General features: G+C 67.2%; 1 protein-coding gene across 1 annotated transcript; it reads left to right on the forward strand.

Annotated features, from left to right (window-relative positions):
• Nucleotides 1-366: 366 nt before the first annotated feature.
• Nucleotides 367-23,494, forward strand: Csf1r (colony stimulating factor 1 receptor). The gene is made up of 21 exons (XM_048331466.1): nucleotides 367-606; nucleotides 4,846-5,103; nucleotides 5,606-5,890; nucleotides 6,595-6,731; nucleotides 7,719-7,878; nucleotides 8,620-8,806; nucleotides 10,268-10,383; nucleotides 10,491-10,611; nucleotides 10,710-10,903; nucleotides 11,704-11,810; nucleotides 15,008-15,134; nucleotides 15,275-15,379; nucleotides 15,781-15,891; nucleotides 17,526-17,688; nucleotides 20,770-20,858; nucleotides 20,944-21,041; nucleotides 21,779-21,901; nucleotides 21,980-22,091; nucleotides 22,355-22,454; nucleotides 22,768-22,876; nucleotides 22,959-23,494. Exons 1-21 carry the CDS (start codon nucleotides 558-560, stop codon nucleotides 23,100-23,102), a joined length of 2,895 nt encoding a protein of 964 aa, XP_048187423.1. The 5' UTR covers nucleotides 367-557; the 3' UTR covers nucleotides 23,103-23,494.
• The last annotated feature ends 398 nt before the right edge of the window (nucleotides 23,495-23,892 follow it).

Genomic DNA, 23,892 nt, shown 5'->3' on the forward strand with positions numbered 1-23,892 from the left:
GGGGTGCTTCTGCCGGCGGCGGAGGCGGCGGTGCGGGTAGACGGCGTGCGCGCGCGCGGCCAGTGTCCCGCACGGAAGCTTCCTCCCGTGAGGAGCAGACTCTCCCGGCCACGCTTCATCCCCCCCGGCCCAGCCAACGCCACCTTGTCGCTGGAGAGACCCCCGCTACACGACCCACGGACGGGGCCCTGTCCTGGGGAGGGATCCCTCCCGGGCCCCTGGCCGCGCGCATTCCGGAAGGTCCCCGCACGCGGGCGGGCAGCCCGGCCCTGCCCCGCGCCCTCCCCTCCCCTCCCCTCGAGGGTCACGGCTTTGTTTTCTTCTAGAGACCCAAGATTTCCAAACCCTGTGGTTGCCTTGCCTAGCTAAAAGGGGAAGGAGAGGATAAGCCCGAGGAGGAGGAGGAGGAGGAGGAGGAGGAGGAGGAAAACGAGACAAACAGCCAGAGCAGAGGGACGGTGTCCAGCCGCCTCTGACCGCGCCGAGCTGGACGCGGGGCGTCCCCTCCCTCGCCCACCCTCCAGCCCTCCACCGGCCTGTCGCGCCCCCGGCCAGGCATGGGGCTGGGGACTCTGCTGGTCCTGCTGGCGGCCACTGCGCGGCTTGGTAAGAGCAAAACTGGGGGCGGGGGGGGGAGGATTCTGAGCGCCCCATCTTACTGGGAGCCCCCCCCCGGGGTCCTCCTCAGCTCCCACTCCGGCCCTGGACTTCGGGGTTCTCCTGAGCGCGTCCTCGACCCTCGCAGGGCTTCTGTGGCCCGCCACCTGGTGGGCGCGTGGCCCCAGAGTAGACGAGAGCGAGGCGTCGGGCCCCCCGGGGTGGGCTCGGGGAGCGCGGGAGGATCTGGGGCCTCGGGGGGACCGGAGGCTCTGCGTTCTGACCACCACGGCCTGGGCGGCCAGCCCCGATGCTAGGTGGAGTCGGGCGCGGGGAAGCCGCGGGGGGCGCGGCCCTCTCTGAGCGGCTGGGTAAGGAACGGGCCAGAGGCAAAGACCAGAGGTTGCTGCCTTTGGCCCAGGGCCGTGGAGCGGGGCATTTGAGGAGGGGTCCTGGGAAAGGCCCAGGGGGACCCCGGTCCCCTCGGCTGCGGGGGCGAGGGGGGGCTTAGAGAGAGAACTCCACTGGGTCCCAGCCCTGTGGGCCCCGGGGCGGGCAGCAGCAGCAGCTGCCGGGGTGTTTGGTCTATGGGCCCAAGGAGCAGGTTTCATGCCGTGCCACCTGTTTATTTGGAGGGCCCTGTGGATGGGGGGGGGGGGGGGTAGGGAGGAGGCTGGCCGCCCTGGGGCCTCCCCACGGAAGGACCCTGGAGAGCGGTGTGTCTGGCAGGAGCGGCCCGCGGAAGGCCTTGGTCTGGCGGGGCCAGTCTGACTCGCGTGGTGGTGGTGGTGGTGATGGTAGTGGTGGTGGTGGTGGTGGTGGTGGTGGTGGTGCCGCCGGTGCCGCTGGTCTGGCCCGGGCGCTCTCTCCCCAGGCTGCTTTGGCTCAAAGCCGCTGCTCTGCCGCTTGACGAACTTTTCCTGAGTAGTGTTTTGGTGATAATAGTCTCACGAACTTTGCTGCTGGCTACGAACCGTGGTCCTCAGACCTCAGCCTCCTGGATAGCTAGGATGGCGGCGTGAGCCCCCAGCGCCGGCCTTCCTCCTCCTTTACGACTAAGATGTGATTCACCCCCGTTAGAAGCGAAGGTTCTCAGTGCCGACCACCTCCATGGCGGTCGAGACAACCCCTTCTCACCCCGGAGAGTTCTGTGGATTCGATGTCATTGCCTTGTCTTCAGCCTAGAAATCCACGCTGAGTGCGTGGGGGAGGGGGAGGGGGAGGGGGGGTGCTATTTAGTATCCAGCTCCAGAGGAAGCAGAAATGGGGGCCATGGGGATGGGAATTTAAGCTTTGTGCTCAAAAGCCAGTGGGGGGGGGCGCTTTCCCTGCTCTGTGTGTCCCCTCAGCCCCCCCCAGTTCTCCCCCCCTGCTCCCCAGTTCTGAGGCCGTCCCTGCTCTGTGTGTCCCCTCAGCCCCCCGGTTCTCCCCCCTGCTCCCCAGTTCTGAGGCCATCACTGCTCTGTGTGTCCCCTCAGCCCCCCTGGTTCTCCCCCCTGCTCCCCAGTTCTGAAGCCGTCACTGCTCTGTGTGTCCCCTCAGCCCCCCGGTTCTGAGGGCTTTCCATCCATCCACCCGGCGGAGCCAGCGGGGGAAGATGGCGGGGAGTGGGGGCGTCAGCACCGTCCTGCAGGGCCCCCACCACAGGATAGGACTGACGGGAGGGAGCCAGGCGCCTCTCCCTGCCCGCGTTTCCAGAAGGTGTCCGGGGAGCGGGCGGGGGGGGGGGACACGCAGAGGCAGCGCGCCAGCCGAGCACCTCCAGAATTCTCACTGCGCGGAGGCAGAGGCGGGGGATCATGGCCGACAGCCACCCGGGCTGACATGTCCAGAAGATGCCTATGGGGCTGCGAACGTGGCCGAGGGGTAGAGCCTCCTACACACGAAGCCCCGGGTTCCATTCCTCAGCACCACACATAGAGAAAAAAGCCGGAAGGGGCGCTGTGGCTCAGGTGGCAGAGTGCTAGCCTTGAGCAAAGAGAAGCCAGGGGCAGCGCTCAGGCCCTGAGTCCAAGGCCCAGGACTGGGAAAAAACAAAACCAATGAACAGAAGATACCTATCTCCAGTAAACCAGCAAACAGCCAGAAGCAGAGCTATGGCTCACGTGGTAGAGCCTTGAGCTTAAAGGAGAGAGCAGGGCCCTGAGTGCAGACTCCAGGGCAAAAAGCAGGGAGGGAGGGAGGGAGGGAGGGAGGGAGGGAGGGAGGGAGGGAGGGAGGGAGGGAGAAAGAAAAGAAGAGAGAGAGAAAGAAGAGGAAGAGAAGCAAGAGCAGAAGCACAGATTCTAAGACTGGGGAGAGGGTGCTGAGGTCGAAGCTCATGACGTTCAGCCGGGACACGAGAGCCAGCGCTGGACGCATTGCTCAGCTGGGGCAGCAGCGGCCAGGGGAGCGGGCCTGCGGGGTGGGCACGGGGTGACCGTCAGAGGGCCGGCCGGCTCTCCAGCCGGGCGCGACCCACGGCTCCCGACCCGCGGCGCCCGGCCCTCGGGAGGGAGCGGTCCTCCCTCCCCCCGGAGGCCACCCCAGGGTGGCCTTGGCCCAGGACCTCCTCCGCGAGCTCCGCTGCGAGGCCGAATCCGGCCATTCTGAAAGCATGGCGAGGTTGGGGCAGAGGGGCGGGGCCCCACCTCGGGCGCTTGGAGACCACCGTGGGGCACCCCGCGTGGATCGTGGGGGCCGGCGGGACGGGGTCGGCCACGTCGCACGCCGCCGGGAGCGGGGCCGCGGCGGGAGGCAGGAAGCAGAAGTGAGACCGGCCGGGGGTGGCGGGGCCGCGGCCGAGCGGAAGCCTGGGCCGCGCCGGCCCCGCCGTGCGGTCCAGCCCACGTGGGCCCGGCGCCCCGCGGCCCCAGGAAGCCGTGAATCAGCCCTCGCTTCCCCCTCCGCCTATTTCAGGCCCCGGCTAAACGCTGACTCTGCAGGGCCACGGGCCCCTCTTCCCCGAAGGCCTGAGGCGCTGGCAACTTCTCTTTTTCTCCGTCAAGCAAATTTTCCTTAAAAGAGATTGGCTGTCCAGTAAACACAGCAAGCGGGGCGGGGGCACAGGGAGCCGCTCAGGAGCGAACCCCGTAAACCCCGCCCAGTTGTGAGTGTGGGTGTGTGTGTGTGTGACTGGGATCTGAACCCGGGGCTTTGCACTAATGCTCCATTGCCTGAGCCGTGTCTCCAGCCCTTGGTGCTTTGCTTTTCAGCTAGGCTCTGCCTGGGGCTGACAAGACTCCTATCCGTGCTCCTGCCATGGTGAGGCCTGCGAGGCAGGCGCCGGGCTCGTCTTACTGGCTGACGTTAGGGCTCTAGAACTTTTTGTTTGGGGCTGGCCTCAAACAGGATCCCCCAGTCTCTACCTCCTAAGGAGCTGAGATTACATTGGAGGCATGACCCACTATACCTGACCCTACTGAGTCTTGTGTGTGTGTGTGTGTGTGCGCGTGCGTGTGTGTGTGTGCGTGCACGCGTGCCCGTGCCAGTCTTGGGACTTGAACTCGGGGCCTGGGCGCTGTTCCTAAGCTTTTTGTTCAAGGCTAGCGTCCTACCGTTTGAGCCACAGTTCCACTTCTGGCTTTTCTTTCATGCTTGATTAGAGACAAGAGTCTCATGCACGTTCCTGCCCAGGCTGGCCTCGAACTGTGATCTTCAGACCTCGGCCTCCCGAGTAGTTAGGATCGCAGGCGTGTGCCACTGGCACCCAGTCTCCCCGAGTCTTTATTCGGAGACAGGTGGTATTAAAAGGCTTCTAGACGTTTAAGCCACGTCCTATGCTAACGAATGGGTAGGAACACTGTCCCCACGTCCCAGGCAGAGAAACCGAGGCCCAGAGCCTCCGGGCCAGCCACGGGGCCACGTTCCGGATGCCCGTGTCCGGCGTGGGCGCCGGGCTTGCCTCCGGGGCCCGCGCTCGTTCTCCTTGCTGGACTATCTATGACCCGGGCCCCTTTTTATTTCCGTGTGTGCATTAAGCAAGTCAGAGGACTTGACCGGGAGCCTCCCACTCACCTGTTCCGGGCCTTTCTTGCTGGGGCCCCGTGTGGACAGCTCCCTGGGTGCCAGGCCCGGGAGGGTCCCGACCGCGTTCTCCTGGGGTCGGGGCCCTGGAGCCCGCGGGCCCGGGTTTGATTGCCGGGGCTCTGACCTGTGACGCCCCGCGACGCCCGGCACCGTCCCAGCCGCGTGACCTCCCATCTCAGGGTCAGGAGAAGGCCTGGCGTCTACCCCACGCTTCCCCTCTGTCTCCCCCCCCCCCCCCAGGCCAGGGCACCCCGGTCATTGAGCCCGGCGGGCCGGAGCTCGTGGTGGAGCCCGGCGCGGCGGTGAGCCTGCGGTGCAGGGGCGCGGGCGGCGCGCGGTGGGAAGGCCCCGTCTCCGCGCCCTGGAGCCTGGACCCCGCCCCTGCCGGCGGCGTGCTGGTCACCCGCAACGCCACCTTCCTGCACACGGGGACGTACCGCTGCACCGAGACGGGGGGCCCGCGGGGGGGCTCGGCCTCCATCCACCTCTACGTCAAAGGTGAGGCGTCGCGGGCCTGCCCGGCGGGAGGGCGGGAGGGCGGGCGGGAGGGAGGGAGGGCGCTGCTGCTACGGACGTCCGCACGAAGCCCGCGGTGTGTTCGGTGCGCGCTGGCCCCCCACAACGGGGGGGGGGGGGGCGACGCAGACGTCACGTGAGCGGCCACAGCCCCTCTGCGCGGTGGGCTCTGCGGCTGCCCCTGAGGCCACCCGGGACTTCAGAAGCCCGTCCCGAAGGGGGGACCCCCCCCCCGGGCGCAGGCGCCTCCTCCTGGCTCCCCGGGAGGCTGAGAGCCCACTGAGCGGCCCGGAGGCGGACGAGGAAGCGTGGCTCCAGGGGAGAGCACAAGCTCGGGGACAGCGCCCCGGCACTGAGTTCAAGCCCAGCCCCAGCGCCAGGCCCAAGCCCGAATCCAGACCCCGGCCCGCCGTGGCGCGGGGATGGGCCGGGCCCCCGGCCTCGACCCCGGCTGTGACCGCGCGCCCCGCCCCGCCCCGCGCAGACCCGGCCCGCCCCTGGAAGCTGCTGGCGGAGACGGTGACGGTGCTGGAGGGCCAGGACGCCACGCTGCCCTGCCTGCTCACCGACCCCGCCCTGAGCCCCCACGCCTCGCTGGTGCGCGCGCGCGGCCGCCCCGTCGGCCGCCACACCGTCTCCTCCTTCTCCCCCGCGCGCGGCTTCACCATCCACCAGGCCAAGTACCTCGACAACGAGCTGTTCCAGTGCCGCGTCCTGGTGGACGGCCGGCCGGTGCTGAGCCTCGGCATCCGGCTCCACGTGCGGAGAGGTGCGGGGGGGGGGGGGGGGGGAGGGCCCTCGGGAGGGAGGCCGGGGCCCAGCCCAGCACGCGGGGCCCCTGAGGAGCCGGGAGGACTGGCCGTGCCCAGGGGGGTGTCGGGGGGCCGCAGGTCTGTGGGTGCCCGCGAGGACGGGCCGGGCCTCGGACTCAGCTCCAAGCACTCGGTGTCTGCCCAGCGTAGAGAGAGGATTGGGTCTATTTTCGTCTTCTTCATTGTGCCAGTGCGAGGACTTGAACTCAGGGCCCGGGCTGTGTCCCCCAGCTTCTCCGCCCCAGGGCGGGCGCTCCACCGCTGGAGCCCCGGCCGCACCGGCAGCGTGGGGAGGCTCCGCGGCGGTGGAGCCTCCCAGCCTCCCGGGCCCCGGCTGCCGCCCAGCGGGGGCCCCCGGGAGCCGGGATCGCAGGGCGGGCTCGCTCGCGCTCCCAGAAGCGGGGGGCTCCCGCCGGGAGTCTCACCGGGAGGACGGGCGCCCCGGTTCCCCGGGGCGGCGGCACGAGCCTAGAGCGCAGACCGGGGCCTTGAGGCAGGGCGTGGGCTGTCACTCAGGGAGACGGGACTTGGGGTGCGACGGTGAGGCATTGAGCCCGCCTCCCAGGCCTCCGGGTGAGAACGGGGGGGGGGGCCCTGGCTCGTGGCGGGAGCAGCTCACAGCCCAGGCCTAGGTGTTCAGGAAGCTTCTCTCCTACTCCAGTCCTCAAAGGCCCCCCTGCCTTGACCCTGGAGCCCCGGGAGCTGGTGAGGATTCGAGGGGAGAGCGCCCACATTGCGTGCAAGGCCACGGACCCTGGCGTGGACTTCTTTGTCTTCCTCAAGCATGGAGACACCCAGGTTGGTCTGCGGGGGGACGGGAGGGGGAAGTCGGCCCGTCTCCCGGGGCAGCATCCCCAGCTGCTCGCCGAAGCCCAGGCCGGGGGAAGAAGGGCGAGGCTGGCCCGGGGTTCCCCTGCCCCGCAGGGGCTGAGTCACAGCCAGGACCTGGGAGGAGGCCGGGGTCCCCTACGCCCGGGACCTGTGCCCCAGCCCATAGAACAGAAGCCAGATGGGACGCTCTTCTGCCTTTCCCGAGGGCACCCTGGGGCGCCTTCAAATCCAGAGCCGCAGGGGGGCTCCCACTCGCCCTAGCCCCCACCTGGGTACACACGGGGGGTCAGGCCCAGGCCCGGGCTCTCGTACACCTATCCCACTTGACGTAACCACCATCTAGGGACAGAGGCCAGTATCAGCCCGGTGTTACAGACAGGAAACTGAGGCTTAGAGTCCAGTGCCGTGCAAGGATGAGCAGAGAGCAATCTTAACTTTTTTTTTTTTTTTTTTGGCCAGTCCTGGGCCTTGGACTCAGGGCCTGAGCACTGTCCCTGGCTTCTTCCCGCTCAAGGCTAGCACTCTGCCACGTGAGCCACAGCGCCGCTTCTGACTGTTTTTTCTGTATATGTGGTGCTGGGGAATCGAACCTAGGGCCTCGTGTATCCGAGGCAGGCACTCTTGCCACTAGGCTATATCCCCAGCAATCTTAAAGGCCGATGATTTGAACTCGGGTTATTCTCTCTCCCCTCCCGTCTTTTTAGTGTTTTGAGACTCCAGGCTATCCTCGAACTTGTGATTCTTCTACCTCAGCCTCTTGAGTGTTGAGATTCCAGGCGTGCGTTGTCCTGCCTGACTTTGTTTCTGTTTACATAGATAACGTGTTTATTTTTGTGTTGCTGGGGATTGAACCTAGGAACCTGCACACACTAGGCCAGTGCTCTACCATGGAGCCTCGGGTCACCCCAATCACTGAACCATCCCAGCGTATCATCTCCATCCTCCCCGCTGCAGCTCAACATCTCTCAAGAAAGTGACTTCCGGGAGAGTAAATACCAAAAAGTGCTGGCCCTGAACCTGAGTGCTGTCGACTTCCGAGACTCTGGCAACTACTCCTGCCTGGCCACCAACCGCATGGGCGTCAGTTCCGCCTCCACCACCCTCCGGGTGGTAGGTGAGCATCAGGCCGAGCAGGGCCAGGAGGGGCCTGAGGGAAGGGCGGCAGCGGGGTGGGGTCAAAGGGTTGGAGGACGTGGCTTTTTAAATTTGCTAATGCTAGTATCGAGGCTTGAACTCAGGGCCCGAATGCTGTCCCTTGGCTTTTGTGCTTCCGGCTAGCACTCTGCCCCTTGAGCCGCGGCTCCACTTCTGGTTTTCGGGTGGCCAATGAGATATAAGAATCTCATGAACTTTTCTACCCCGGGCTGGCTCTGAACCTTGATCCTCGGATCTCAGCCTCCTGAGTGGCTAGGATGACAGAGGAGAGCCGCGGACGCCCGGCTCCGTGCACACATTTCCGACGGGACGGCGTCGGGCGGCCGGGCGCCGGGGGCTCCCGCCTGTCATCCAGCGACTCAGGAGGCTGAGACCCGAGGGCCTCGGTCCAAAGCCAGCCCGGGCAGACAAAGCCGGAGGACTCTTATCTCTACAAGGGGTAGAGCAGAAGAGCTAAAGGACAGCACTCTCCGAGTTCAAGCCCTGGTGCTAACGGCCGGGCTGAAGGTGGCGGTGCGGACGGGAGAGGCCGTGGAGGGAGTGGGAGGCGGGTGGGGGGCAGAGCTCGGAGATGTGTGGCTGGGGGAGAGGCAGTCAGGTAAGTCTTGGGCACGTCGTAAGAACTCGAAGACCGGGTTAATGGGAGACGACTAAATGAACGCACGAACTCAGGCATCTTGCCGTCCATGTTGCTTTCCAGAAAGCGCCTACGTGAACCTGAGCTCTGAGCAGACTCTCCTCCAGGAGGTGACGGTGGGAGACAGCCTCGAGCTCAGAGTCACGGCGGAGGCCTACCCTGGCCTGCAGGCTTACAGCTGGACCTATCTGGGGCCCTTCTCTGACCACCGGCCCGCCCTTGATTTTGTCACCACAAAGGACACGTACAGGTACCGCCACGCTCTCTGTCCGCGCAGCTCCCCGGCCTCGTGGGAGGTGCCTGAGTCAGCAGTCAGGACTAGGGGGGCTCAGATGAACTTCAAGCCCCCTTCCAGCTAGCCAGTCAGGGTTCCATACCCTTGGCCACCCAATGCTCTGCTCAGCAATTCTACTACTGCTTTTGAGGTACACATTCATGCCCCCTCCCGAAACGCTCGGCCTCAGTTTCCTTCCTCTTTCATAATCGTTCCAAATGGCTAAGTTGCAGGTGACAAATAGAAAAGGGGGGGGAGGGGGCATTGTTAAGTGTCTGCAGTGAATCACGTCGATGATTGCTCCAAACATTATTTTGTTCATCCTCAGGCTAAACCTATAAATTATGTAGCAGTGTCCTCACAGCCAAAGAAGCAGCGGATCGGAGAGGTTCATAAGACAGGGGCGCAAAGACAAGACGCCCCCAGTCAAGCCTAGAGCCCAGAACCTCAGCCCTTGGTCCTGCCTTACCCCCGCCCACCGTGTCTTCCCCGTGGGGCTAGTGTTCCAGAGATTCTTAGTAAGGATTATTATGAAAGCTTAGCCCCACGACAGTGATACAGGCAGGAGACCTACGGCAGGTGTGGTTGTACATGCCTGTGATCTCGGCCCCCTGAAAGCTCCCTGGGAAGACTCCTGTGTCCAGCGGAGCTGAGCATTTCAGGTGGGACCAGGGCAGGAGACGGGGTGAGCGGCCTCCCCCCCTCGGGGTGCCTTCTTTTTTTTTTATTTGTTTATTAATTGAACATAAATTTTTTGACAATGTGTTGTGCAAAGAGGGTGCAGTTACATAGTAGGGCAGTGTGCATTTCTTGTGATATCTTACGTCCTGTTTTTCTATCCCTTGTCTAGGTCAGGTAGACATATATACAATATACAATGTAACAAGAACATATACAGTATTCACAGACTTGGTCTCTACTGTCTCTCCGTCTCCCTTTGTTAACAGTCATATATCAGGGAGATCACGCCCCTTTGTTTTCTGTGTTCTAGGCTTGTCTCGCTCAACATTATTTGTTCCAGTTCTGACCATTTCCCTGTGAATAACAATATTTCACCATTCCTAATCGCTATGTAGTATTCCATTGTGTATAGGTACCATATTTTTTGGATCCATTCATCTGTGGAGGGCATCTGGGTTGTTTCCATATTTTGGCTATTGTGAATTGTGCCGCGATACACATGGAAGTACAGATGTCTTTTTGATATCTTGGGACTTGCTGTTTAGGATAGATGCCTAGGAGTGGAATGGCCGGGTCATAGGGCAGGTCTATATTGAGCTTGTTGAGAAGCCTCCATACTGTTCTCTCGGGCGCCTTCTTGAGGTGCTGGCTCAGCCGAAGCCTCTGTGCCTCTTCACGGAAAGGGAGCCGACTGTGCTAAGGTCGTTCCCCGAAGCCTCGTGGGGCTTCCTGTGACTGCCCCGCCCTGCTCTGCAGGTACTCGTCCCTCCTCTCGCTGCCCCGCCTGAAGCCCTCGGAGGCCGGCCACTACGCCTTCCGGGCCCAGAACGCGGGGGGCTGGAGCACCCTGACCTTCACCGTCACCCTGCGCTGTGAGTGACGGGTGGGGGCTCCCGGAGGCACTGGGAGGGGGCGGGAGCCTGGCCTCTGGGGCTGACCTCTCCCTCCCTCCCTCCGCCCCTCCTCCTGTCCCCGGCAGATGCCCCCGAGGTCAGTGTGACCTGGGCCCGCGTCAATGGCTCCGACGTGCTCTTCTGCAACGCCTCTGGGTACCCTCCGCCCAACGTGACGTGGCTGGTGTGTGCGGGCCACGAGGACAGGTGCGTGGACTGCCCGCCGTCCTCACCCGGGCGCTGGGCGGGGGTGGGGACAGGGCGAGCCACCTCCCTCCTCCCTCCCTCCCTCTCGCGGTCCACAGCTGTGAGCGGGCTCAGACGCTGCTGCGCCGCTGGGAGGACCCGGAGCCCGCGGGGCTGAGCCGGGAGCCCTTCCGCAGGGCGCTGGTGCGGAGCCGGCTGGACGTCGGGCTCTTCCAGCAGAACAGGACCTACGAGTGCAGGGCCCGCAACCGCGTGGGCAACAGCTCGGACGCCGTCAGGGCCGTCACCACGGGTGAGCCTCCAGCCCGGGTGCACAGCCCGCCTCGGCCCCCCCCCTTCCACGTCGGGTCACAGAGGCGCAGGGAGAGGCCGGGGCTCAGGGGCCGTGTCACGCGCGTGTCCCCGCAAGGCAGTGTCGGGGCCACCCAGCGCCTCGGAGCACCGGGGCCAGTCCGTGGGGTTCTGAGCACCGTGGCGCTTGCTCCCAGCTGCTCGCTGTGCGGAAGGCCGTGGGGCACCGGCCGCGTGCTCCGCGAGGCGTGTGCAGGCCTTGGGCTGGGCAGGCATCGTCGTAGTGCACGCTCGCACCCTCCCGCCTCCCCCGTGGGACACGCTACACCCGAGCTGCAGAGAGATCACGGGTTCAGGGCTCCCCAGCTCCTACGTGGCAGCGGTTCGGTTCGGCCTGAGCCCGATCTCCAGCCACAGAGTGAATCCTACCTTGCAACACGCCTCAGGAGAACTCACGCCGCACGTGCAAGCCACGCCGAGGCTCCAGCCCCCCCCCCCCGGCCGCACGGGGACCCCCCAGGCGGTCACCCTGAGTGCCGGGGCGGAGGTGGCGGCCCCGTCACCGGGGAGCGGCACACGGTGGTTGCACACCAGGCCAGGCTTTCCACCGGCAGCGGCTGGCACGCATCGCTCCTGCGGCCTCTCCCAGAGGGGGCTGGGGTTCGGGCTGGGGCTTGGCGTGGGCAGCCCGCGGGTGGGGTCCTCCCCCCAGGGGTCTCGGACGCGAGCCGGCTGCCGTCTGGGAGGGGAGGGGACCCGGTGGCCCCTCGGCCTCCTCAGTCTCCTGGTTCGTCCCTTCAGAACCCGTCACGAAGCCCCCCGATGGGTCCCTCTTCACCCCCGTGGTGGCCTCCTGCCTGGCTCTCATGACCTTCCTGCTGCTGCTGCTCCTGTACAAGTACAAGCAGGTGAGCCTGGGCCGCCAGCGGGGTGCCCGCCCCCCCCCCCCGCGCTGGGGGGAGTCTGGGCGCTGGGGGGAGTCTGGGCGGTGGGGGGCGCGGCAGGGCGCTGGGGGGAGTCTGGGTGGTGTGGGGAGTCTGGGCGGTGGGGGGCGCGGCAGGGCGCTGGGGGCAGTCTGGGCGAGGGGTGCAAGCAGCCAAGGGAGGAGAAAGCCCAGGGCAGCGCTGGTGTGGTGCCGGGGTGGGGGGGGCAGGCTGGAGACTTGGGGTTCAGTCCTTCAGGGGTTGGCACAGGGAGTGAGGAAGCTCAGCTGCGCCCCTCACTGCCTTCTTGGGGCCACGCCTGCCTTGGGGAGCAGGATGCGGGGTGAGGGCGCCCGGGTCCCCGCGGCCACAGTAAAGCGGGGTCGAGCTCCGACCGCAGGCCCCGGGCCGGGCTCTCACACCGCCCTGCCAGGCGGCCTTAGCTGCCCCACGATCCTCTCGGTCCTCAGGTTCCCCCTCCTGCGTGAGGGGCCCCAGGTGGCTGTGTGTGTGCACACGCGTGTGTGCGCGCGCACACGCAGGTACTGAGGCTTGAATTCAGGGTCTCACACGACGCGCGGGCTGTCTACTCTGCCGCGTGAGCCACGGCTCCGCGCGGGTGTCGGGCTGGTTCACCGGGGACGCGAGTCCCTTGGGCCGGTCGGCTCGGCCTGGCTGCGGGTCCCGATCCGCGGGTCTCGGTGTCCTGCGTGGCTGGGGTTCCAGGCGTGAGTCACGGGTGCCGACCCCGCAGGGCCGCCTTCAGAACACGCGCAACACCCCGAGCTCCCCACCAGGAAAGACGCGCCCCGAGGCCACCACCCTCGTGCACCCCGGCCTCGGAGCCCCCGGGGACCGGCCCGGGCCGTCCCCCCACCCTGGCCCTGGGGCCGGAGGCTCGCTTCTCTCTCAGGCCTCGCTCCTCGCCCCCGGCGCTTCGGAGGGGTGGGAGGAGGAAGAGAAAGGGCAGGAGGGGGCGGGCCACGGGGGGGAGGGCTCGGAGAGGGAGGAGGGTCGAGAGGAGCCCGGCAGAGGGGCCACTGGCGAGTCGGGGATCCTTGCCAGCGCGGAGTTCTGAGGACGGAGGATACTCTGAGCTTCCAGAAGGATCTGTGCCTCTGGAGGCAGAACATCCCTCCCGCGGAGCCCGCAGCCTGGCTGGGGCTTGGGTGTCTCCGCGCCCGCCCGGACCCCCGGAAGGAAGCCGGGGTGGCGCGGGTTTGGGCCCCGTGCTCCCCGCAGTGGGGGGGTGACGGGTGCGGAGTGTCCCGCCCGCCTTACAGGCTGCTCCCCGCCATTCCCGCCACCCGGACACCAAGCCCAGAGCCCCATGCAGCCCGGCCCGTGGATGACGGGGTGGGGGTGGGGGTGGCGGAGGAGGAAGGGGGGAGGAGGGGGGGCTCTGGACACAGGCAGGACAGGCAGGATGCAGATGTGAGGCGCTGGTCACGGTCTCCTTCCTCCCCCACCTGCCCCGCGGGCGGGCGCATGGAAGGGCTGACTCAGCCCAGCTGCGGGGACGGGGAAGCAGAAGTGGTTCGAAGCCACAGACGGCCCTGGAGATGGAAGTAGCAGGGGCGGTCAGGGAACCCCCCCCCCCCCCGGCTGGCGCTGGGCTAGGAGCGCGGCCCAGCCGCCCCCGCCCTCGCGGCTTCTCGCCACGCGCACTTCCGATCCCCCCACCGTCCTGAGCCATCTCAAGTGGACGGGTGGCTGCCCGGAAGTCCCTCTTCGTGCCCAATGACCAGCCCCTTCCTGTGGTGATCTGGAACCTTCTCTCGTGTGGCCACGGGCTTCCCTCCCTCCTGTCCACGCGTGCCCTGGGCTCCCGCAGGCCGGGCCGCAGCACGGGGCCCGCCGGCCTCCAGCGCGCCGGCCCGGCCCGCCCTGCCCTGAGCACCGGCTCTGCCCTCTGTGCCCCTGAGGGTAGCCGTGGGCATGACGCCCCGGGGGCGGGAAGGGAAGAGCAGGGGCGCCTCCTGCCCCCGCCGCCTCCCCGCACCGCCCGGAACGCCAGGAGACCCGGCGCCGCGGCCAGGCGGCTCCTCCCCCGCGCACATCGCTGTGCTGCTCGCCTGACCACCGCCTCTGGAACCTTCCCCCACCTTCCCCAAGCCGCCCTCGCCGCCTTCCCGTTCCCTCAAGACGCTCGCACGCGCCACCCCGCTCACTTCTTACCTCCTGACGCCCCTCCGTGGCCACTTCGCTACAAAGGGCACAGGGCTAGGAGCTCCTGTTGTTCTGCTGGAAAGAGATGCTCAGGAACACGTGCACACACACGCACGCACGCACACATACACAGCCAGTCCTGGGGCTTGAACTCAGGGCTTGGGCACTGTCCCTGAGCTTCTTTTGCTCCAGGCTACCGTGTGAGCCACAGCGCCGCTTCCGGCTTTTTCTGCGTATGTGGTGCTGAGGACTTGAACCCAGGGCGTCGTGCATGCTAGGCGGGCACTCTGCCGCTAAGCCGCATTCCCAGCTCTCAGGAAAATATTTGGGCGGAACTATTCAGCCCTCAAGAGGAAAGGCATCCCAGTACATGCTGTACCATGGAGGAACTTGGAGGACATTATGTTCAGGGAAGCAGTAAGCCGGTCACAGAATACAAGTATGACGCGGCTGTGTTTACATGAAGTACACAGAAGAGAAAAGCCCACAGACATAGAAAGTAGAATGATAACTAGGGGTGTCTGTGGGGGGGGGCGTGGCTGTTCTTGGTAGGCACAGAGTTTCAGTTTTGCAAGAGGAAAGGAGGTTTGGAAATTGGTTGCAGAGCGGTGTAAATGCACTGAACACGATCGAAGTCTTAAAGATGCAGTGTATGTCACGTAGGTTTTACTGTAACTATAAACACAGGGCTGGGCGGGTAGCTCGGTAGGTAGGGCGTGTGTAGCATGGGGTGAAGCCCTGAGTTCAACTGCAGCGCTGTATCCGCCCCCCAAGTGATTTGGGTAATAGGATGGGCGAGTGGGTAGAGCGTGGGGAGGTCCGGGTTCCTCCCCTTCCCGCCTGGGGAGACCCCCAGGCGTCACCCGGTCCCAGGTCCTCAGTGAACAGGTGGAGACACTCAAGCCACGGCCGTGGCCGCTCCGCCCGGAACCCCGGACCCACGCGGCCTCCCGGGCTCGGACCCCAGCGGCCCCGGCAGCCCCCCCCCCACGGCCGCCTCCCTCCTCCCGCAGAAGCCCAAGTACCAGGTGCGCTGGAAGATCATCGAGAGCTACGAGGGCAACAGCTACACCTTCATCGACCCCACCCAGCTGCCCTACAACGACAAGTGGGAGTTCCCGCGCCACAACCTGCAGTTCGGTGAGCCCGCCGGGGTCCCGGGGTCGGCTCCCACCCCCGGCCGTGGGGCTGCGGGGGGGGGGGGGGACGGGGGTGCAGCCCCTGGTGCCCCGAGCGCTGAGGGCTCCGTGTGTGTGTGTGTGTGTGTGCGCACGCGGCAGGCAAGACCCTGGGAGCCGGCGCCTTTGGGAAGGTGGTGGAGGCCACGGCCTTCGGCCTGGGCAAGGAGGACGCCGTCCTCAAGGTCGCCGTGAAGATGCTGAAGTGTGAGTGGGGGAGGGTGCGCGGGGCGGGGCTGGGGGGGGTGCGCGGGGCGGGGCTGGGGGTGGGGGGGGAGGGTGCGCGGGGCGGGGCTGGGGGTGGGGGGGGAGGGTGCGCGGGGCGGGGCTGGGGGGAGGGTACGCAGGACGGGGGCTGGGGGGGTAGGTGGGGGGGGTGGGCTGGCCGGGGACGGCTAAGGACCCTCCTCATGGCCAGCCTGTGGATCCCGGGGGCCGGGCTCGGGATCGGGGCGCCCTGTGGCTCAGGGTGGGGAGGGGCGTCCGCTCGGGCCCGGCCGGTAGCCGGTGGACCCGCGGCTGCTCGAGGCCTGTCCCCTCCTCCTCCTCCACGCCCCCGCCCCCGCCCTCCCTCCCGTGTGCCCGCGCTGACCCCGGGCCGTCCGCAGCCACGGCGCACGCTGACGAGAAGGAGGCGCTCATGTCGGAGCTGAAGATCATGAGCCACCTGGGCCCGCACGAGAACATCGTCAACCTCCTGGGGGCCTGCACGCACGGGGGTGAGCGCGGGCGGGGGGGCTGCACGCACGGGGGTGAGCGCGGGGGGGGGGGGGGGCTGCACGCACGGGGGTGAGCGCGGGGGGGGGGGGGGGCTGCACGCACGGGGGTGAGCGCGGGGGGGGGGGCTGCACGCACGGGGGTGAGCGCGGGGGGGGGGGGGCTGCACGCACGGGGGTGAGCGCGGGGGGGGGGGCTGCACGCACGGGGGTGAGCGCGGGCGGGGGGGCTGCACGCACGGGGGTGAGCGCAGGCGGGGGGGCCTGCACGCACGGGGGTGAGCGCGGGCGTGGGGGGGGCTGCACCCACGGGGGTGAGCGCGGGCGTGGGGGGGGCTGCACCCACGGGGGTGAGCGCGGGCGGGCGGGGGGGGGCTGCACCCACGGGGGTGAGCGCGGGCGGGGGGGCTGCACCCACGGGGGTGAGCGCGGGGGGGGGGGCTGCACGCACGGGGGTGAGCGCGGGCGGGGGGGCTGCACCCACGGGGGTGAGCGCGGGCGGGGGGGCTGCACGCACGGGGGTGAGCGCGGGGGGGGGGGCTGCACGCACGGGGGTGAGCGCGGGGGGGGGGGCTGCACGCACGGGGGTGAGCGCGGGCGGGGGGGCTGCACCCACGGGGGTGAGCGCGGGGGGGGGGGCTGCACCCACGGGGGTGAGCGCGGGGGGGGGGGGCTGCACCCACGGGGGTGAGCGCGGGGGGGGGGGGCTGCACGCACGGGGGTGAGCGCGGGCGGGGGGGGCTGCACGCACGGGGGTGAGCGCGGGCGGGGGGGGGCTGCACGCACGGGGGTGAGCGCGGGCGGGGGGGGGGCTGCACCCATGGGGGTGAGCGCGGGCGGGGGGGCTGCACCCACGGGGGTGAGTGCGGGCAGGCGGGGGGGCTGCACGCACGGGGGTGAGCGCGGGGGGGGGGCTGCACCCACGGGGGTGAGCGCGGGCGGGGGGGCTGCACGCACGGGGGTGAGCGCGGGCGGGGGGGGGGCTGCACGCACGGGGGTGAGCGCGGGGGGGGGGGGCTGCACCCATGGGGGTGAGCGCGGGCGGGGGGGCTGCACGCACGGGGGTGAGCGCGGGCGGGGGGGGCTGCACGCACGGGGGTGAGCGCGGGCGGGGGGGGGGCTGCGTGGGAGGGGGGGGCTGCGCCTCACCCGCGGGTGCCAGGAGAGCCCTCCTCAGCCAGACGCGGGGCTGGGCGGGAGCCGCGCCCTCGGCCTGGGGACCAGGCGCGCTCTGCACACGGAGAGCCAGGGGCTAGGCCGGGCCTCTCGCGGGGCCGACGGCGGGGGGGGGGGGGTCTCAGGTACGCCCCCAGACCGCCCTTTGAGGAAGCCCCACAGGACGAGGCCTGCGCGCAGGGCCTGGCGCTGTGGTGCTGAGGAATCGGACCGGGGCTCCGTGCGTGCTGGGCAGGCGCTGCACCGCTAGGCCGCATGGCCCAGCCCCTCAAAGCTGGTCCTTTGTAGAAGATGAGGACGACGATGTAGAGATGGGTGACTGAGGCACGAAGAAACGTGCTCACAGAGGCAGGATTAGAACCCACGCGGGTGGCGCTCCGGGCCGGGGCCCCCGCCGCCGCTCACCCGGGCAGCAGGGTCAAAGGCCACCCCTTCCTCACGCCGCCCTCCCGGCGCACCAGGCCCCGTCTTGGTCATCACCGAGTACTGCTGCTATGGCGACCTGCTGAACTTCCTGCGGAGGAAGGCGGAAGCCATGCTGGGACCCAGCCTGAGCCCCAGCCAGGACCCCGAGGGGGAGACCAGCTACAAGAACGTCCACCTGGAGAAGAAATACATCCGCAGGTAGTACTGGGCGAGGGGCAGGGAGGAGGCGGGGGGGGGGGGCGAGGCTGTCTGCCACGCCAACTCCTGTCCGTGTCGTAAGGAGTAGCAACCCAGGCTTTATGCAACCTCGCTTTTCTAGCGCATGTTCGCCTCACTGGGCCAACGTGTGAGCACTTGCCGTGTTCTGGGAGCGGGCACGGCCCACGTGGGCAGCTCAAAGCCGGTGGAGATGCGTGTTCATGCAATCACCCCTTGGATGGTTATTAAAGAGCCACCCAAGCCAGGCACTGGTGACTCACGCCAGAGGCTGAGATCTGAGGATCCGGGTTCAAACCCAGCCAGAGAGAAAAGTCCATGAGACTCTTCTCTCTAACCACCCAGAAGCCGAATGTGTAGCCGTGTATGGCTCAACTAGTGGAGCGCTAGCCATGAGTGGAAAGCTCAGAGACAGTGCCCAGGGCCTGAGTTCAAGCCCCAGAACTGGCACAAAGAAAGCCAGCCCTGGCTCTGTTGGCAGCACCTGCAGTGGCCACGTGGGTGTCCAGGGCCCCCGTCCACCACGCCACCCAGGAGCAGCGGCCCAGCGGCCCGTCAGAGCCGCAGCAGGGATACGGGGTACGAGACGGGGCGGAGCGGCCCCGGTCCGCTGGGGCCTCCGTTCCCCAGACGAGCCATCAGGGCTGAAGCCGCAGGGCTTCCTGGCTGGCCCTGCTCTTTCTGTGACGTCATTCCTGGAAGCCCCCCGAGGTGGAAGGGGAGCAGAGGGAGGAACTGGCGCGTTTCATGTCTCACGTGGGCAGGACAGAGTGGAGCCGGAGCCGGAATTGGGCTCCCTTGGCTTCGTGTCAACTACACGCACACGCCCCCTTGCTGCGTGGAGGACTCCGGACTGGAGCCTGGAGCGGCAGGGGCAGGGGCAGGGGCAGGGGCAGGGGCAGAATGGGGAGGGGCACATTGTGCCTAGGCAGCTGCCAAGTCCACAGGAAGAAAAGAAGAAGGAGGCCATTTTTTGCCCTGTGCTCAAAAATGGGGGCCTGGCAAGGTCTGCGTCCTCCTCGGATTCTCAGCAACCCCTCTGAGCGAGCAGCCCCCCCCACCCCCCGTCGCCCTTCGCCGGCTGGAATCCTGGGTCAGATCACGTCAAAAAGTACTTCCACCAGAAACAGCAGCTCAGCTGCAATGCAAGCTACCTGAGGGGCGGAGATGGCGGGGTCGTGGTTTGAGGCCAGCTCAAGCAAGAACGAAGCTCACGTCGGGTGTGCCCACCCTCCCAGCAACATGGGGGGCGGACAGCCTGGACATTAGACAAAAGCAAGGAAAGGGGCTTGGAGGATGGCTCACGTCCAGCAGTGCCTGCCTAGCACGCGCGAGGCTCCCTAAAGCCAACCTCTCGTGGAGCTGAAAAGGACAAAGAGAAGCGCCGGCCCCCACCTGCACATCTGCAGCACATCTGCAGAGCGAGGACGCATTCCCAGAACGGAACCCCGGGCTGTGCTAGCAGAGAAGTGTCGTTCCCGGAGCAGGAAGGGGGGGTTGTGCCCCAGTGAGATCACCCACGAAACTTCAGCTCCTCTTTCGGAGACTCCCCGGCCAGGAGCGCGGTCCAGGCGGCACCTGCAGGGCAGCGCGGCAGAAGGCCAGCCGCACAGGACCGCCATCTGGCCGGCTGCTTTGACGCGGCAGTGGCTGTTCCGGGCCGCACAGGGCTCCTCCCAGTCCCCTGTCCCCTGAAGCGACGTAGCCGGCACTCGTGGGTGCTGTCGGGAAGCACACACGTCAGGCCCGTCCACGCGCACCCGCTCGGTCAGAATCCGCGTCTCGTGGACTTTCCAGGTGATTCGTGGGCCGCCGGAATTAGCGTAGGAGGCTCCACTCTAACAGAGAGCAGGGGAGAAGTGACACTGTCCCCTCTGACAGAGAGCAGGGAGAAGTGACATTGTCCCCTCTGACAGAGAGCAGGGAGAAGTGACATTGTCCCCTCTGACAGAGCAGGGAGAAGTGACATTGTCCCCTCTGACAGAGAGCAGGGAAGAAGTGACATTGTCCCCTCTGACAGAGCAGGGAGAAGTGACACTGTCCCCTCTGACAGAGAGCAGGGAGAAGTGACATTGTCCCCTCTGACAGAGAGAAGGGAGAAGTGACATTGTCCCCTCTGACAGAGCAGGGAGAAGTGACACCGTTCCCTCTGACAGAGAGCAGGGAAGAAGTGACACTGTCCCCTCTGACAGGGAGCAGGGAGAAGTGACATTGTCCCCTCTGACAGGGAGCAGGGAGAAGTGACATTGTCCCCTCTGACGGAGCAGGGAGAAGTGACATTGTCCCCTCTGACGGAGCAGGGAGAAGTGACATTGTCCCCTCTGACGGAGCAGGGAGAAGTGACATTGTCCCCTCTGACAGGGAGCAGGGAGAAGTGACATTGTCCCCTCTGACAGAGAGCAGGGAGAAGTGACACCGTTCCCTCTGACAGAGAGCAGGGAAGAAGTGACACCGTCCCCTCTGACAGGGAGCAGGGAGAAGTGACATTGTTCTCTCTGACAGAGAGCAGGGGGAAGTGGCACTGTCCCCTCTGACAGAGAGCAGGGGGAAGTGGCGCTGTGCAGAAGGAAACGCACTGCTTACCTGACGCGGGTAACCGTGACTCTGTGCAGCACCCTCTCGATGATGATCAGGAGTAATCGAAGCAGAGCTCTGCTTAGAAGGGCAGGTTTAGCGCGGGCGCGCTTGCCTTCGCCCATAGCGTCTGAGGAAGCGTAGGGTGGGCTGGGCGTGGAGCGGGTGGAAGTTCCCTGGTGACTCTAATGGGAAGCCAGGGGGAGAGGCCCCGTCTGGAAAGCGTAACCCAGGGGCCTGTCAGCGGGGGGCAGTGCCGACGTCTCCCGGCCCTCGAGAGCCCGGCAAGGACCAGGAGGAGAACGCCCGGCTGGCTGACGTTCCGGGCGGCAGGGGGCCAACGGGAGCTCGGCGCGGGCCGTGGCCAGCGAGGGCTCGGAGGCCGCTCGGGCTGTGGCGCGGCTTCCCTGCAGAGGGACGCACGCGGGGACGTCTCCGTCCCCTCGTCTTCTGCGGACGGCAGCGCAGTCACGGGGCTCCTCTCCGCAGGGACAGCGGCTTCTCCAGCCAGGGCATGGACACCTACGTGGAGATGAGGCCGGTCTCCACTTCCTCAAGCGACTCCTTCCCCGAGCAAGGTGAGGAGGGGGCAGCCCCGGGCAGGGGAGGCCAGGCAAGGTGGGAGGGTGTCGGGGCCCCTCTGACCTCCCCTGCCCCCCCCAGGTCTGGACAAGGAGGAAGGGCGGCTGCTGGAGCTCTGGGATCTGCTCCACTTCTCCAGCCAGGTGGCTCAGGGAATGGCTTTCCTGGCTTCCAAGAACGTGAGTGGGAAGCAGCCCAGGGCTCGGGCCCCGGGAGGGAGGACGGGGGCCGGGCCGGGCCTCGAGGCGCAGGCTCTGGGGGGTGGGAGAGGACTGTGCCCAGGGGCTTGCTCCTTCAGGAAAGAAGTAGGTGTGCCGGGGCACCCCTATTTTCCTGGGGTGTCCCTGCAAGCTCTCAGTTCCAAGAGCAGGCTTTATGCACTCAGTGCTACTCCGCAGTGTGAGCAAGGCAGGTCTCCCCCGTGACGCGCGTGGTCTCGTGGGACGGAAAGAGCCCCCCTCGAGAGCCGAATGTAGGAAACGTGGTCCAGGAATCAGTGCACTGCGCGGGGACCGGGGGCTGGGGCCACCACAAGACACTCAGGCTGCAATGACGGCCGCTCCGCCGCTGGCCTGTAACCTAAGCTCGGAGCCTCGGCGTCCCTTCCCGCAGCCGCGCGCACGATTCCGAGTGGTGGAGGTGTTGGGTGTATGACGCAGCGGGCCCCGCAGGCGGCAGTGGGATGGGGAGACCCTGGCGCGGGGCGTGGGCAGGCCGCCCAGCTCCAAGGCAGCTCTGGCGGTCCAGCAGCGCGCGAAGGGGACGAAGGGCCGGGGGGCGGCGGAGACGGGGGTGACGGCTGTGAACACGGGCGGGCCGCGCTGCAGCTCCCCAGGGAAGCTCGGGCAGTGCGGGCGGGGGGGGGGGCGGGGCGGGACAGGGGGACGGCGGCCCTCACCCCGCCGCCTCTCCCCAGTGCATCCACCGGGACGTGGCCGCGCGCAACGTGCTGCTCACCAGCGGGCACGTGGCCAAGATCGGAGACTTCGGGTTGGCGAGGGACATCATGAACGACTCCAACTACATCGTCAAGGGCAACGTGAGTGCGGAGCGGCGTGGGGGGGGGGGGGGAGGCGGGCCGGGCCCGCGCCCTCAGTGACGGAGGGCGGTCGCGCAGGCCCGCCTGCCGGTCAAGTGGATGGCCCCGGAGAGCATCTTCGACTGCGTGTACACCGTGCAGAGCGACGTGTGGTCCTACGGCATCCTGCTCTGGGAGATCTTCTCGCTGGGTGAGGGGCGGCCGTCGGGCCCGGCGTGGGGCTCCGGAGGCCCGGCGGCCGAATGAGAGCGGGGACTCGCAGGGACGCAGGCCACGCGCGAGGGTTAAGCCAGACACGCTCAGCGGTCCTGCCGGAGCCTGTGCCCGTGGTACAGGGGACGGCGGAGGAAAGCGCTGGGTGTGGGCGGCTCCTTCACACAGCTGAGACGGGGCGGCGGGGGGGGGGGAGGGGAAGGAAGGACGCATGGCCTGACACCATCCTGACCGCTGCAGGACTCAACCCCTACCCTGGCATCCTAGTGAACAGCAAGTTCTACAAACTGGTCAAGGATGGCTATCAAATGGCCCAGCCCGCGTTTGCCCCCAAGAACATGTATGTGAAGGGGCCCCGGGGGGAGCGCGTGGAGGGGGCGCGGCCCTTGTGTGTCCCGAAGGCTCCAGGGCTGGGCTTCACCTCCATCTCCACGCAGCTCTGGGGGCTGTGCGCAGAGAAGGGCCCGGACCGGCTCGCGTCTTAGTCTAGATGAAGGGTTTTCACTATGGCACCCCGAGAGTGATGAGAGCCTTTCAAGGGTTACTGGGGACCGGGGGGGTGGCACGGGGAGGATCTAGCTTTACCCCTGTGTGCCCACGGCCTCGAAGCTCTCCCGGGCTGTGGGTCACGCTTGCCGCCTGTCTGTGCTCAGCTACAGCATCATGCAGGCCTGCTGGGCCCTGGAGCCCACCCAGAGGCCCACCTTCCAGCAGATCTGCTTCCTCCTGCACAAGCAGGCGCCGGCGCCCAGGGGCGAGCAGGTGAGCGGCGGCGGCGGGGCTGGCGGGCGGGCGCAACCGGACCCCGAGGGCGATTCACCCTCACGGGCCCCTCTCCCCGCAGGACTATGCCAACCTGCCCGGCGGCCGCAGCGATGGCCGCGACGACGGCGCGGAGCCTGAGGAGCGCGCCGGCGAGCACCCGGCCTGCTGCGAGCCGGGCGCCACCCAGCCGCTGCTGCAGCCCAACAACTACCAGTTCTGCTGAGCCGCGAGGGCAGGGGCGCGGCCGCTCCCCCGCTCTGGCAGCCGCACGGCGCCCTCCCTGCCCTGGCTCCTCACTCAGCTTGGCCCGGGCGGAAACTCCGGAATCTGAGGGGTCCAAAGAGGAGACCCCCCGATTCCCAGGGCCTAGGCCATCACTGCCAATCAGGGGTCGAGCCCCTCCTACCTGTTCTCTTGCTAGACCAACTGGTAGACCCCGGGTCACCAGTGGCCTGGTCCCCACTTCCGGTAACCCCCTTCCCTCGTGCCCTCACGTCTCCATGGAAACGAACTGACTGTCCCCACAAACTGCCCTCAAACTGAGAAGACCAGGCTGCCCGGGGGACTGCCCACCCTGACCGGGCAGAGCAGCGGCTGGCAGACGCCTGCAGCCCACAGGCCGCCCCCCCACCGGGAGCACAGGTCCTCTACGTCCCACAGTCGCCCCCCCCCCCCCCCCCGGTACTGCTCTAATGAACCAAGTGGCAGCTACAAGTGTGTGTGGAGCGTGCTGTGCCCGGGTTGCAGCCTGGCTATAAGGCAGGGCCGCCCCGCTCGGGAAGCACGCGCTCCCTCCAGGTGACGCCCACCACTAACACTGATGCACATTAAACTAACCGCATTAACGCAGCACGCCTCCAGGTCTGTGTCGCAGGTGCTGGTGCGCGGGGCTCCCTCCCCCTGCTCCCTGGCCTCGCCAGCCACACTGTGCCCCACACAAGGCACGTGCAACTGGCTCTTGCATCATCAAAACCAGATAATTTGGGCTGGGGATATAGCCTAGCGGCAAGAGC

Source organism: Perognathus longimembris, chromosome 22 (assembly GCF_023159225.1).
Source record: "Perognathus longimembris pacificus isolate PPM17 chromosome 22, ASM2315922v1, whole genome shotgun sequence".
In the NCBI taxonomy this organism is placed as follows: Eukaryota; Metazoa; Chordata; class Mammalia; order Rodentia; family Heteromyidae; genus Perognathus; species Perognathus longimembris.